Source organism: Rhinatrema bivittatum, chromosome 1, assembly GCF_901001135.1.
Source record: "Rhinatrema bivittatum chromosome 1, aRhiBiv1.1, whole genome shotgun sequence".
Classification (NCBI taxonomy): domain Eukaryota; kingdom Metazoa; phylum Chordata; class Amphibia; order Gymnophiona; family Rhinatrematidae; genus Rhinatrema; species Rhinatrema bivittatum.
Genome location: NC_042615.1, coordinates 520,347,630 through 520,360,331, shown reverse-complemented (window position 1 = coordinate 520,360,331; position 12,702 = coordinate 520,347,630). Strand labels below are relative to the sequence as shown.

At 44.6% G+C, this 12,702-nt stretch overlaps 1 protein-coding gene across 1 annotated transcript in view; it reads left to right on the top strand.

Annotated features, from left to right (window-relative positions):
• The window catches only part of SMC5 (structural maintenance of chromosomes 5), a 281,089-nt gene that overhangs the window by 224,192 nt on the left and 44,195 nt on the right, over positions 1 to 12,702 (top strand). Inside the window, exon 18 of the mRNA XM_029612667.1 lies at positions 12,137 to 12,259. Coding sequence (XP_029468527.1) covers positions 12,137 to 12,259 — 123 coding nt within the window. The remainder of the gene's footprint in view (positions 1 to 12,136; positions 12,260 to 12,702) is intronic.

The window sequence follows — 12,702 nt, the reverse complement described above, 5'->3', positions numbered from 1 at the left end:
CAGCTATATATTCGATGAGGGGGGATGAATTTTTGTCAAGGAGACCAGGGGGTTGTAGACTAAGCAAATTTGTAGTTGCAGTGATTTAAAGACCAATTTCAAATTTGGGAGCAGTGCAGACAGTATGGGATATCAGTTTGAGGTCTTTTTTTGCTGCAAGTAGGAGACCTCCACCTCTTTTTTTGGTTCTTGGTATGGAGAAGAAGTCATATGTGTGATTAGAGAGTTGATTGAGCAGTACTGTATCAGTTTCCTTAAGCCAAGTCTCGGTTATGGCACAGATGTCAGGTTTGTCATCCAGAAGGATGTCGTTGAGAATGGGGGTCTTTTTGACGATGGATTGCGAATTGAAGAGAATGAGGGTAAAGGCAGTGAGGCCAGTGAGTTTGGGTAAGCATGATTGGTAGCAGAGATCTGGATTGGTCTATAGGGTGGGTGATGAAGGGTGTGTTGTGCTTGGAGCGGTTGTGTTTGAGTATGGGTATTGGGTGTCCCAGCATGTTTAGGAGGTGCGTTTATATGGGGGGTGTTGATAGTGGGGTGTATACTGCTAGCAGGGCAGACTTGCAGGGGAGGCAATAGTGGGAGGGAGTGGGATGTGAAGTGCGAGGCTAGTTGGGGGGAAGGAGGTAATTCTAAAAGGGCGGGGGGCCAGGAGTTTGTGGGAAGTAGAAGAACTGGTTGATAAATAAAGTGAAGTATTTAGGGTGTAGATGGGGGGAGGAGGAGGGGGGAAGGGGGTTTAAGGAGTGGTACTGAGGGTCGACGCTAAGGGGCGCGCCAAAGGGCTTGCTCCTTGGTTGCGCTCCTTAGGTGCACGACGCCCAGGATCGCGGCCTTACTTAAATAGTTCAGGTAGGTCGCCGGGGTGATCAGGTCTATTCTTCCAAATGGTGCCAAAATGATGGACCACGCCAAACAAATGATGGGAATTGGTGTAAATAATAACAGTGTGGTAAACAGCCAAAAGACAGGCTTGAGTGAGCACAAAGACTTCTGCAACTCAAGCTGAAGTTGCCTATGTGGTCAAGGAGTTGTGGGAAGCAAGGCTGCCTTAATGATGATGGCGAGAGACAAATGGCATACCCAACCTGCAAGGAATCTGTAGTTCCTCTAAGACTAGAATCATCAATAAAGTAAATCGTTAGGATTGAGTAAGGGAATGTCAAGCATGTCCAGACAGAATCAGTCATCAGCAGCAGCTTCATGCTCATGGGGATCATTAGGCAAAGACAGAAGCTGAAAGAACTGAAAAAGCTGAGTATTGGAGGATGACCACCCATATCCAAAAAGGTATGATAAAATGGTAGAAGATGTTCCAAAGAACATAATTACTGACCATCTGAATAGTCTCAAATAGTTTTAAACTGGGCACCGTCGCACTTGCAACAAATAAAAGTCCGTAGTGCAAGTGTGACGGTGCCCTGTTTAAAACTAGTGCCGGTCTGACAGTAAGACACAACTATAAATGGAACGAACTGAATTGAAGGTTTGCCTTACCAATCCTAAGGGAGAGAACTATTGGCTATTATCACAAATTGGCTCTACAGACCATTTGAAAAATATAGCCCCTGAAGCAGCCCATGTTGATGGGCGAAACTCGGCCTGAGTCGGGCACCGCTTGAAATTACTAATAAATACTTTGTTCACCCAGACACCAATTCAACTTTCTTTGTTTGCACTTCTACTATATTGGATCGGCTTCCATGCTGTTTTTTGGGCCCATATATTTTCCTATGTGTGTTGTCCTGTCTTGCCTCATAGTGTTAACCTTGTAAATTGCAAACTCTGGAAAGACTCTGGTGACCAACCTTAGTCATGCCAAACAAAAGAAATAAGACTATTTTAATTCAAGTAAGAAAACAGAAAATGTAAGAGAAGTAGGTATCCACATTTTGGATTACCAGGAATTCAACTGTGCGCTCCATACTATTTATTTGGAATTCTAGCATCCTATATCTTGGAAAAAGGTCAAATGTGCTAAATTAGAATACGTGAACATGACAGAGATTCAGTGCTTTATTGAGGCTATATTGATTATATAGTTACAACTTAAAAAATATTTTATTCAACAATATCAGCAGTCAAACAGCAGGTACAGTCAGAGACCCACAGCTTATCCAAAAGCCACTGCAAATAGCCATGCTTTGCATAGTTTCTGAAACGTCAGCAAGTCTTTGACTAGTTTGGTCTTGTGGTATAGCATTCCAGCAAATTGGTCCTGATAAGGATTACTAGTAGCGGTAGCACAGCGTGGGAGTGGGGGCCAAGACCCCTGGGCACCAGGCCCACCCAGCAAAGAAAAAGCCTATGGCTGATGGGAGATCCCATCCCGCCCTGTGGCAGAAGATGGGGGAGGCCCACAGCCACTAGAGGAAACCATCCTGCCTGGCAGCAGAAGTGGACAGGTCAGCCTATCGGGGTAACAGGCATTGCCCAGTGAGCTGATCCAGCAATCTCGTGGTTAGTATTAGTCACAGCAGCCCAATACTTGTGAGGCTGCTGCAACCAACACCAGGCCCCCAGCTGTGCTTCTCCCATAGCCTGAGCCACCTCAGAGTATCTCCTGCGGTGGCTCCTCTCTCAGCCCCCCTTCCTCACTTTCTTCCACCTCTCCCTGCCAGAAGCGGGCGGTAGGCCTCCTTCGGCTACCTCAATGCTGGCTCCTTGTCTTTTCCTTTGCACAGCCCACGGGTCTCCCTCGTCCTCCGCCAAAAAAAAAAAAAAGACTTGAGGCTTTGTAGCTTCCTACCACAAGAGAAACCTCACTCTGCAGCAACAGCCCACCAGGACCCTGTTATCCAAGGACTTTGCCTGCATCCCACTAAGGCACTAACCAATGTGAGTAAAAACGTTTAAAAAAGTTAATCACAGGTAGCTGATGCCCCTTCTGCATTTTTTTGAAGGGGCGTGAAGAGAGTTTGTGAGTGAGCGAGTCAGTAAACATGTAAATGTGTGTGGTTGTATGTGAATGAGCAAATATATATGTGTATATGTGTATGTGAGCATTTGTATGTGTGTTAGTGAGACTGTATCAGTGTGTGAGAAAATGTGAGTGACTGAGCACTTGTGTGTGTGTGCATGTGCATGTATACATCAGCAACCATATGAGAAAATGTGACCGAGAATTTGTATGTGTGAGAGAGAGGGAGCCTGTATATGTGCCTGAAAGAAAGAGAGCCAGTGTGCATATGTGTGTGCGCCTGAGAGAGAGGAAACCTATGTGTGTGGAGAGGGAATGGAGGAGAGGGAATGGAGCCAGCATGTGTGTATGTGTGTGTGTAGGAAAGGAATTGAAACCAGCCTGTGTGTGTGGAGGGGGAGAGGTTGGAACCAGTCTGTGTGTGTGTGTGTGTGAAGGGGAGGGAGTGGACCCAGCGTGTGCTTGAGAGAGAAGCCAGTGTGTGAGAGCTGAGATAGAGGTAGCCAATGTGTGTGTACCTGAGAGAGAAGGAACCAGTATGTGTGTGTGCCTGAGAGAGAGGGAGTCAGCATGTGTCTGTGAGCATGTGTGAGTTTTGAAAGAGCGTTTGTGTGTGTGTGTGTGTGTGTGTGTGTGTGTGTGTGAGCATGAGGATGAACATGACGGAGGAGAAAGTTTGTGCACCTCCCTTCCCCTCCCGTTACTCCATAACAATCTTGGTGAATGGACGTCAAAAGTTACCAAGTATGGAAAGTGAGTGATTTTTTTTCTCCTACTTGATTTTAATTAATCGGGTGTTACTTGATATGCTTCTTCTCCGATAAAGTCATCAAACTCGTAACTCCCAACCTCCACACAAGAAGAAACAACGACCCCACCCATCGAAGCACTACCCACCTGATCCAACTTCGAATTCATCGCCTTTACCGAAGTCAAGAAAATCATACAGAAAATCAACCCCATCCCAGATATTATCGCCAAACCCATTGCCGACATAATAAATACCTCACTTGAACAAGACATCTTCCCAGAAGCCCTGAAATGTGCCATAATCAAACCCATTCTCAAAAAACCACACCTCAACCCCACCAACCTCTCTAACTACAGACCCATCTCAAATCTCTCATTCGTATCCAAGATCATCGAGAAGCATGTGAATCTCCAACTCTCCAAACACCTAGAAAACCAAAGCATCCTGTACCCCACCCAACATGGCTTCAGAAAATCACTCAGCACTGAGACCCTCCTCTTATCGCTAACAGACACAGCTCTACGAGGCATCGACGCCAGCCAGTCCTACCTCCTCATCCTTCTCGACATCTCTGCCGCCTTTGACACCCGTAAACCATGACATACTAATCACACGACTAACGGAGATTGGGCTAATTGAAAACACCATCAAATGGTTTCAATCCTACCTATCCAACAGATCCTACAAAGTTAACCTCAACAACTGTGAATCAGACCAATTCCCACTCCCCCACGGAGTACCTCAAGGATCATCCCTCTCCTCTACCCTGTTCAATATATATATGCTCCCCCTCTGCAAACTCCTCTCCAGCCTGGACCTCTCATTCTACATCTACGCAGACGACGTCCAGATTCTTCTCCCCATCAAAGAAAGCATTTCAGACACCATCGCATATTGGGATTCCCTCTCCATCCAAATAAAGAACCTCCTCATCCAGCTATCGCTCACCCTCAATCACAAAAAAAACAGAAATCCTACACATTTCAAACAAACCCTCAACAAAAACCATCCAAGACCTCACCGCCAGTCAACCTAACTCAATCCTCACCAATGAAGTCAGAGATCTTAGTATCACCCTCAACTCCGAACTCAATTTGAAAAAACACATCAACCTAACTATCAAAGAAGGCTTTTACAAACTCCCAAGTCCTCAAAAGACTCAAACCACTTCTATTCCACCACAATTACCGCACAGTACTACAGTCCCTCATTCTCTCCAAATTCGACTACTGTAACTCCCTCCTCCTCTGACTACCTGCCTCCACCACAAAACCTCTACAGCTGCTGCAAAATGCAGCAGCCAGATCTCTCACAAACACCAATCGCTCATCACACATCACCCCCATCCTAAAAAAAACTCCACTGGCTCCCCATAATGCACAGGTCACAATACAAAATCCTCACCCTCCTCCACAAAACCATCTACAATGAAAAAAACAACTGGTCTATAGACCCTCCCCAACCCCACGATTGCCAGAGAAACCTGCATTCCCAAAACACAGGCCTGCTTGCCATCCCCCACACAAAACTAGCCTGCCTTACCTCCACCAGACAACGTATTTTCTCAGTAGCTGGCCCCACCCTCTGGAACAAGCTACCCTCCCAACTCAGACTGGAACCCTTCCACCCAATCGTTTCAAAAACAATTGAAGACATGGCTATTCCACAAAGCCTACCAACAAACAAGCTAACCCCCCCCCCCGCCCTCACCCCACCCCTCCATACACCCACCCCACTCCTATGCCCCCCATACCCCCTTAAGACTCCTTAATCACAAGATATATATCGTTTACACGCCACACTGTGTATTCTATTACTATCTCATGCCACATTGTATATATTGTATCTTAGTTTATTTTTGAAGAGGCCCCCTAGCCCAGTTCAACTTCTAACTCCCTCAACTTCCTATGCTTAATTTATATTGTACGCTTTTTCTATGTTGACCCATTAAGGTTTAAAGTTACAATGCACAATAGTATGACACCCCTGTCATGCTATCACACCTGTTATAATGTGAACCGATGTGATGTACTCCAACAAATGTCAGTTTATAAAAGAAAATAAATAAATAAATGTTTACTGTTTTGAAATATTTATTGATAACTTTTTTTTTTAAATGTCCCAGTCTTTAATTATTGGATGATGTTCTGTTCATCTATTATGATAGATGCTTTCTAGTTCTTGATTTTATTGTTTGTTTTCTGAGGAATGGTGATTTGTTTTTCCATTGGTGCACCACATACGGAATTGACTTGTGGTTTCCAGTTGAGTTTATTTGCACTGTTCCATTTATTCTTTAGGGTCTCTTTATTCTATATTTGGTAAGTGTCTATCTGTGTTCTGCATGTGTGATTGAGATTAACTATTCTGCTAAGGTGTCATCCATATATAGGTATCTATAGAAGCTTGGTTTGTTCTGTTTCCCTAATACGAAGTATTTTGGTGTTTTAGCACCTGGTAATGTCTGCAGGGTCACCTCTTCATGGGGTTGTAACTGCTTGAGTGCTAGCAATTAGTTCTATTTTGGAATGGGAGGTTTATTATATTGTAATTGTAATTTAGTTTGCTCATGGTTTTCTGAAGACCAAGCCCACACCCAACATGCGTTAAAATAGTTCACATGTGTAATACAGTTGCTGTGGTTGAATATTGGAACATATCTGTATGCATACCTGAAGTCTCTAATAAAGTTTAAATTATAAAATAAAATAGTCCCAATACCATATGTGTTCCAAGGGTCTTTTTGGCTTTTATGCAAGCTTTTCTGGTTGACACTACGATGGTGCATGTAATAATATACATGCTGCTGTTGCATTTTTACTTCAAAAGACTGTACGTTGAGTTTCTTTTTCATGTAAAATCTTTTATTATAAATACATAATTTTAAATTTTGTATGGAAAGGGCTATGGTGGGGGGAAGGCTGGGCACAAAGCTGTAAGATTCCATTAGGGTGCCTAATATCCTTGCATTGACCCTGATTAGGAAAGAATACAAAGGAGGGGGGCCAGCACAGGACATGTTTGCACAGGGCTGCAAAATGGTTAGCACTGGCCCTACACGGCAGCACCCAGTGGTGACTCACTGCTGGGGCTCCCACCCCTCCCCAGTGAAAAGAGACCTGTGAGGTGGTGCCATGTGATGATGCACTGGCAGGTCATGGTGGGAGCGAAGGAGTGCGTAGGGGAGACAACACAAATGCATTGGCCCCTGAGCACCGGAGACCTTTGCTATGCCTCTGACTAGTAGTATCCTTCAGTCTAATTTTAGCTGGAATTTTTTAAAAGAGAAAACTGAGAGGAACACAGTATTCACCCTGGGGTATTTCAATGAAGCTGGGACATTATATATTATGGAACAAAATTGCATAATGCTTTGAAAATAATATGATTGTCTTAAATTCAGTCCTTTTGAATGATTGGCAACCAATATAATGCCTTAAAAGTTGGAAAGCTATGATAATGAGCCTAGAATCCTGTCACCAATCGTGTGGCGATATTTTGTATCGCCTGCAGTCTCTTCATTTGGCACTTAGGCAGATCCATGTATAAGGAGATGCAGTAGTCTAAATGCAAAGTTATCAATGCATGGACTACTGCAGTTTAAATCCTCTTCCTTCAAAAGTGGGCGTAAATTCCAAATGTTCCAAAATTGGAAAAACAAATTTTCACTGCTCTGCTAATTTGGGCATACAATGCCAAGAGGGAATCAAAATCCATGTGTGGAATTTTTATCTCGACTTGGTGTAAAAATTTTATTTTGTAAATGAAGTAAGGGATAAGAAGCTATGAAAAGATGGTTTATGAAACCATACTGTTTCAGTTTTATAGTAATTCAAACGTTTTCTGCTCAAGCAGTTTTTGAAAGGTGGAAACTGCAATCCCTTGCAGTAAGACAGCACTGTTCCTTTAAAAGCTACTTTTGCAGTAGAAAAGGCTGTTAAAATGTTTAACATAAAAGAATGTTGTAACAAGTTTCCTTTTCATGGCATGTTATATAGAAGGACCTGCAGAGTTCAATGCCATAAGTTTCCATTTTTTTCCACTGCAGGAAATATAAAATGTCAACATTTCTCCCATTGGCTTTGTTAGGGGCTGTGTGACTACAGCAGAGTGGTTTTACTCTATTCTAGAACAGTAGAAAATCTGTTTGGATGCTCAGGAAGTAAATACAAATCATGTGCGGTAGTGAATGACTCCGTGCGCTCCTCTTAGATCAGATTTTTTTTTAGACTGTGACAAATATTTGCTTTGCAAATACATTTTTATGACAATTATTCTCTGAGGACAAGCAGGATGGTAGTCCTCACACATGGGTGACAACATCAGATGGAGCCCCGATGCGGAAAACTTATGTCAAAGTTTCTAAAAATTTGACTAGGCACACTGAGCATGCCCTATACCATGCGTCCACATAGGGTCCCTCTTCAGTCACTTCCGTGAAGCTGTAAAACTTGCGGTATGATTGACCTTACTGGAGAAAATCTCTTCGGAAATAGGGTGAAGGATGCTGTGGCCCATCTTCAGGACCACTATGGGAAACCCTCAGACAGCTCTTTGCTAGTACTCTGGACCTGTCTTCCTCATCCAGGAGGCCGAGACTGGGACCAAGGAAGTCTTTCTTTCACCAGAGGAAGTACTGTCCTCTTCCTCCTCTATCCCGGCAACACCATCAGAGCTCCCATGGCTGTACCAGGCAGCAGAGAGCCCACAAACCCCACAGTGGACCCTCCAGTCCGGGGCAGGCCATGGTTCTTTGCGAACCACTCAGCCAGTGTAACCTCAGACCAGTGGGTTCTGTCCATCGTCCATCAGGGTACCAATTAAATCTATTGGGTGTCCCGCCAAATTGCCCTCCAAGCCCGCATTGGGCATTGGCAGCATATCAGGAGGTACTACAAGCGGAGCTCTCCTCCCTCTTAATGGCCAGAGCAGTCGAGCCAGTACCACCAAGGCAAAGAGGGTGGGGATTTTTCTCTAGATACTTTCTGTTTCCACAGAGAACAGGAGGACCTTGAATAAGTTTCTAAAAAGAGAAAAGTTCAAGATGGTTCCCCTGGGCATCTTGATCCCCCCTTTTTTTTAAAAACTGGGACTGGCTATGCTCCCTTGACCTAAAGGACACATACACTCACATTGAGATCTTCCCCAGTCATAGGAAGTATCCCCGATTTGTGGTGGCAAGACAGCACTTCCAGTACCGGGTGGTGCCGTTAAGGCTTGCATTCGCCCAATGGGTCTTCACAAAATGCCTGGCTGTGGTGGCGGTACTTCCGCAGACTGGGGGTGCAAGTCTTCCAGTATCTGGACATTTGACTGATCAAGAGCAAGTCTCAGGCAGGGGCCATCATGTCCATGGGCTTGACCATTTGGGGGTTGGAGTCACTAGGGTTCATTCTCAACTGCCCAAAGTCCCATCTTGTCCTGTCACCTCAATTGGACTTCATAGGAGCCCTCCTACACTTCTCAGGCCAAGGCCTTTCTGCCTTGCCAGAGGGCCGTTGCCATGGCAACCATTGTGGCAAAGATTCAACAGAGCCAGCAGGTATTGGCCTGACACATGTTGAGACTGTTGGGCCATATAGCTGCAACTGACTGTTACTTCCTTGACACGTTTACACATGCACAGAGCCTAATGGACCTTGAGATCACAGGGTGCCTAGTCACCCCATCTGTCAGGGACTCATTGTACTGGTGGCGGGTGCTTTCCAATCTGGAACAGGGATCTCGTTTAGGAGTCTTTCCACTCAAATTGTTATAACAATGGATGCATCTACCTTGGGGTAGGGAGCTCATGTTGATGGGCTCGATACCCAGGGTCTTTGGTGGGCTCAAGAATATTCCTGTCAAATCAGCTTCCTGGAGCTTCGAGTGATCATGTACACGCTATGGGCTTTCAGAGATCAGCTGTCCAACAAAGTTATCCTGATCCAGACAGAAAACCAAGTAGCCATGTGGTATGTCAACAAGCAGGGAGGCAATGCCAGGAAGCAGTCCAGATCTGGTCGTAGGCCCTGTCCCATGAGATAGTGCTTAGGGCCATGTAACTGTCTGGGACGGTAGCAAATCAGATATTCCATCTCTTGGGGAGCCAGACGTAGATCTGTACATGTCCCCCTGCCATGGGAAGGTGTCTCTGTTCTGCTCCCTGTACAGGTCAGATAGCAAGCCAGCCTCTGACAACCTTGTCTGTCATTGGGGTAGGGGTCTTCCCATATGTGTATCTTCCGATTCCCTTAGTGACAAAGACTCTCTTGAAGCTTTGCAAGGACAGGGGGGACTGTGAACCTTCATAGCTCCTCATTGGCCAAGACTGGTCTGGTTTCCATTCCTGCGAGACTTGTCCATCCGGAAACCGATCAGTATGGGGACTTCCCCAGATCTCATCATGCAAGATCAGGCTGCGATATCCCAACCTCCAGGCACTGTCGCTCACAGCCTGGATGTTGAGAGGTTTATTCTGTAGTCGCTTCATCTCTCAAAAGATGTATCTCTGGTCTTGATGGCTTCTAGAAAGCCTTCCATTAGAAGGTCCTACGGACTGAAGTGGAGGAGTTTTTCCGTGTGGTGTGAGCAGAAGGCCCTAGATCCATTCTCCTGCCCCACACAAAAACTGCCTGATTACCTTCTACACCTATCGGAGGCTGGCTTGAAAACCAATTCATTAGAGTTCATTAGAGTGCAATTGGCGCATGCCACCATAGTGTAGATGTTATGCCCATCTCTGTACAGCCATAGTTGTACATTTCATGTGGGGTCTGCTTCATTTGAAGCCTCCTTTAAGACCTCCCACTGTATCTTGAGACCTCATCATGGTGTTGATTCAGCTGATGAAAGCTCCTTTTGAGCTGCTGTGCACCTGTGTTCTGAAGTAACTGACCTGGAAAGTCATATTTTTGATGGTGCTAACTTCAGCGCACAGGGTCAGCGAGCTCCCAGCCTTAGTGATTTATCCACCTTATACTAAATTTTATCACAACAGGGTGGTCTTGCATACACACTCTAAGTTCCTGTGTAAGTTAGTGACGGATTTCCAGCTTTATCAGTCAGTTGCCCTGCCAATATCTTTCCCAGGCCCCATTTGCACCAAGGCAAATGAGCACTGCACGGTTTGGACTGCAAGCAAGTCTTAGCCTAATTTCTGGAGCGGACAGAAGCAATAGACAGTCCACCCAACTTTTAGTTTCTTTTGATAAGAATAGTTTAGGAGTTGCCATTGCCAAACAGACATTATCCAATTGGCTAGCAGATTGCATCTCCTTCTGTTATACCCAGGCAGGACTGCATATTTGGGGGCATGCAAAGCTCATTCTGTCAGAGCCATGAAAGCATCGGTGGCCCTCTTGTGAACAGTTCCCGTGGAGCACATCTGCAAGGCTGTGATGTGGAGTTCTCTGCACACATTTACATCTCATTACTGTCTGGTTAGGGATGGCTGATGTAACAGTAGGTTCGGCCAATCTCTCCTTCAAAACCTGTTCGAGGTGTAGAACCCAACTTTCCCAACCTAGGGCCCTTTGTTTGGGTTCAGGCTGTCTCCCTCGGTTACCAACAGCACTGGTGGTGGTGTGCCCATTGGCACCTGGTTAAGTGTCTGTTGGGGAGCAGCCTGTAGCTGGGTATTCACCCATGTGTGATGACTACCATACTGCTTGTCCTCGAAGAAAGCCCTGTAACAGGTGTTCTCCGAGGACAGTTGGATGTTAGTCTTCACGAAATCTGCCCGCTGTCCCCCAGTTGGGTTTCTCCTATTTTTTATTTTTAATCCTAATTCTATATTACGAGATTGAAGAGGGACATGTGGTATAGGGCATGCTGGGCATGCTCAGTTAACCTAGTCAAAGTTCTAAAAACTTTGACATAAGTTTTCCGCATCAGAGCTCCATGTGTGAAGACGAACATCCTGCTGTCCTCGGAGAGTACCTATTACACTTAAGCAACTCTGCTCTACACATCAAAACCCAAATGTGTCAAATTATTTGCCCTCTGAAGCCAAATATTAGCTAGTTGAATCAACCCCTTTATGGTTTCCTGAACAGCTATTTAGATAGAGAAAGCAGTTTGTCAGTGATAGTCTTACAACAGAGCGTCCCAAAACTCTCCTGAGGACCCCACAGCCAGCCGAGTTTTTTCAAGATATCCACAATGAATATGCATGAGATGAATTTGCATATACAGAGGACCCGTGATATGCAAATTTACCTCATGCATATTCATTGTGGATGTTTTGAAAACCCAGCTGGCTGTGGGATCCCAAGACAGGTTTGGGAAGCCCTGCCTTATGGAAAACAGGACTTTCAGATGAAGGCTGTGGAGTAACATTTTGCACTCTTATAATGCAGTTGTGGTAGATAGCCTGGGAATATCAGGGGCCTATTTATCTTAGGGTCTTGTATTTAACTGAGACTGTTATGAATTTATACTAGTTATAAACTAAGTCACGCTAATAATTTTAATTCTGACAGGACCAGTATGTTAATTTAGAGGCAAAGAAGCGTAATCTTTTGGTAAATTGCAAAGGACTGATGACGAAAGCTATGAAGGCTTGCAAACTTACAGATCAACACATTCCTCAGGAATTCCAAACTGTAAGTATAACGACATGAAACACATTTGTGTGTATAAATTTGTACTTGCATACCATGATTACTTGAAAACTTTTAAATTAAAGATTGGAACTTAAAGAAATATATTGTACATAAATTTTGCATGATCCATTTTTTTTTATAATGGATGCTTTCTTCTGTTCTGACATATGTAGCCTTTAAAGTAGAGGTATTCACTGATATTCCTGCAAATGGTTCGGGTTTTTAGTGTAATGGGAGTCCAAGCCGTCACTAAATTTGCCCTTGTAATTTGAATATTCACTGGTTTTAGGAGGGGTTTTGTACTTTGATTCCTCTCTCTATGGTAACCCCCATCTTTTGGGGGGTATGGCATCTAGGGTATATATTGCCTTGGAGCATGCCCAGAACTTCAGAGGGTTAGATGTGGCTGAAGCAACTAAGAGGGAAGAAGGCAGTTAAAGATT